At 46.0% G+C, this 2,414-nt stretch overlaps 1 protein-coding gene across 1 annotated transcript in view; it reads left to right on the forward strand.

Moving 5' to 3' along the window:
• Positions 1-749: 749 nt before the first annotated feature.
• EMH_0069890 (uncharacterized protein) overlaps positions 750-2,414 on the forward strand; it is a gene marked incomplete at both ends in the record, with an annotated part of 4,524 nt that continues 2,859 nt past the window's right edge. Inside the window, 2 exons of the mRNA XM_013498916.1 lie at positions 750-1,444; positions 1,720-2,166. Coding sequence (XP_013354370.1) covers positions 750-1,444; positions 1,720-2,166 — 1,142 coding nt within the window. The remainder of the gene's footprint in view (positions 1,445-1,719; positions 2,167-2,414) is intronic.

Consider the following 2,414-nt stretch of genomic DNA (forward strand, 5'->3'; position numbering starts at 1 on the left):
TATATATATATATATATATATATATATATATATATATATTAGCTCTTGACTTAGCTCATTTCAAGTTTTCACTGCTTCGCAATATTTTTAATGAAACGAAACGACAACCAACCAACCAGCAAAACGACTAAAATAAAGTTTAAATAAATAAATAAAATAAATAAAATAAGTAAATAAAATAAATAAAATAAATAAATAAATAAAATAAATAAATAAAATAAATAAATAAATATAAAGATGCAAATGTGTATTCTGGTGAGCCGTGTTATTTCAAGTTTTCATCATTTCGGGATTTACCGACCCACCAACAAACCAATCAACCAAACGACTGAAATAAAAGCAAAAATAAATAAATAAATAAAATAAATAAAATAAATAAATAAATAAATAAAATAAATAAGAATATATGTAAATGTATATTCAGGTTAGCCGCATTCTAGCTCTTGACTTACCTCATTTCAAGTCTTCACTGCTGCGAAATATTTTAAATAAAACAAACGATCGACCACCGAACCAACAAAAACACAACCTAAATAAACAAATAAATAAATAAATAAAATAAAATAAATAAATAAAACAAATAAAATATATATGTATATATGTGTATTCAGGTTAGCCGTGTTCTAGCTCGTGATTTATCTCATTTCAAGTCTTCACTGCTGCGAAATATTCTCGATGAAAACCAGACGGCTTTGCGGCTAACAGACCGCGCCGATATTTTATTTAATTTGTTGAGCCGTTACGCGGCGATGGATAGATGGGCGCATCTGCGTCAAGCCTTTACTGAGGGTATTCATGATCTGCCCATGCCTCCATTTCTCCCTGCTGCTGCTGCTGCTGCTGCTGCTGCTGCGCAGCAGCAGCAACAGCAGCAGCAGCAGCAGCAATATAGTAGTCAAGCTGTGCAACAGGGAAGAAGTGCAAATACACTCACTTTTGGAAATCCTACACAACAGGGCAAACGCGATACAACCAGCAGCAGCAACAGCAGCAACAGCAGCAGCAGCAGCAGCAGTAGCAGCAGCAGCAGTAGCAGCAGCAAGGAAGCAGACACACCGGCAGGGCTGCAGGCTGTGGCAAAGAGATTTGCTGCTGCAGCAGGGAGGAAACAAGGAGCAGCACCAGAGCAGCAGCTGCTGCAGCTGCAGCAGTTGCGGCAGCTATTCAACCCAACTCCTGAGCCGGCTGCAGACGAGGGCCCGCCTGTTAGTGATGTTGCAGAGGCAGCAGAGGCGGCAGCAGCAGCAGCAGCTGCTGCTGCTGCTGCTGCTGACCCAGGAAGCGCAGCAGCAGCAGCACTGCGGCTGTATGAACAGCAAGAGGGAACACTGCCGCGAGAAGACCCAAATGTATCGCCGCGGCCTCCGCTTACCGGGCTGCTGCGGGGTGTACATACACCCCGTATTATCTCAGAAGTTGCTGCTGCAGGAGCAGCAAAACGCAAGTGGGCAGATGCTTCTGCTGCTGCTGCTGCTGTTGCTGCTGCTGTTGCTGTTGCTGCTGCTGTTGCTGTTGCTGCTGCTGCTGCTGTTGCTGCTGCTGTTGCTGTTGCTGCTGCTGTTGCTGCTGTTGCTTTTGCTGCTGCTGTTGCTGCTGCTCGCCGGTGCAGTGTTTGGGTTTCTGTTTTCGGTGTTGCTGTATTTCCTCGGTGCTGCTGCTTTTGCTGCTGTTGCTATTTGTTCTTGTGTTTGTTTGCGCTGCGTTGGGGTGTATGTACAGCTACTCAAACCCACCGGAACGTCAACGTAACAACAGTGCTCGTGCTGCTGCAGAGACGCCAGCAGCAGCAGCAGCAGCAGCAGGAGGAGCAGCAGCAGGAGGAAAGATATCCGATGGAGGCGCAGCAGCTGCTTCTCCTGCAGTCGGTTTTGGCGGTGGTGGCGGTCGTTCTCTGTCTTTGCCTAGCAGCAGCAGCAGCAGCATAAGCAGCAGCAGCAGCATTATGAACAGCAGCAGCAGCAGCAGCAGCAGCAGCAGCAAGAGCATAAGCAGCAGCAGCATGGGAATGAATAACAGCCCTACTCTAAGCAACATATCCTCAAGTTTCTTACTATCCTACGGTGTTGCATCTGGTTCTGCTGCAGCATCAACCTCTGCTGCTGCTGCTGCAGCTCCTGCTGCTTCTGCAGCAGCAGCAGCAGCAGCAGGAGCTGGTGGTTGTTTCGGGTTTGAGTTTGTGTGTTGCTGCGTGTGCTGGCGGTGTGAGGGTAGCGCTCTAAACCCTTTATATTCTTGTGTTCGTTGTTTATTTTGTGTACATAAACACTGCTACGGTATCGGCAAAGCTGGGGATACACCCGAAAGCGAAGACTGGATATGCAGAAGATGTGAAGTCGATAGAAGGGCTCTCGGCACACAGTGGCTTGCAGTGTTCAGACCCATGGAACCCAAGGGCTTAGTATGTTTTTTTTTTT

Source organism: Eimeria mitis, genomic scaffold (genome assembly GCF_000499745.2).
Source record: "Eimeria mitis Houghton genomic scaffold, Emh_scaff3825, whole genome shotgun sequence".
NCBI lineage: Eukaryota > Apicomplexa > Conoidasida > Eucoccidiorida > Eimeriidae > Eimeria > Eimeria mitis.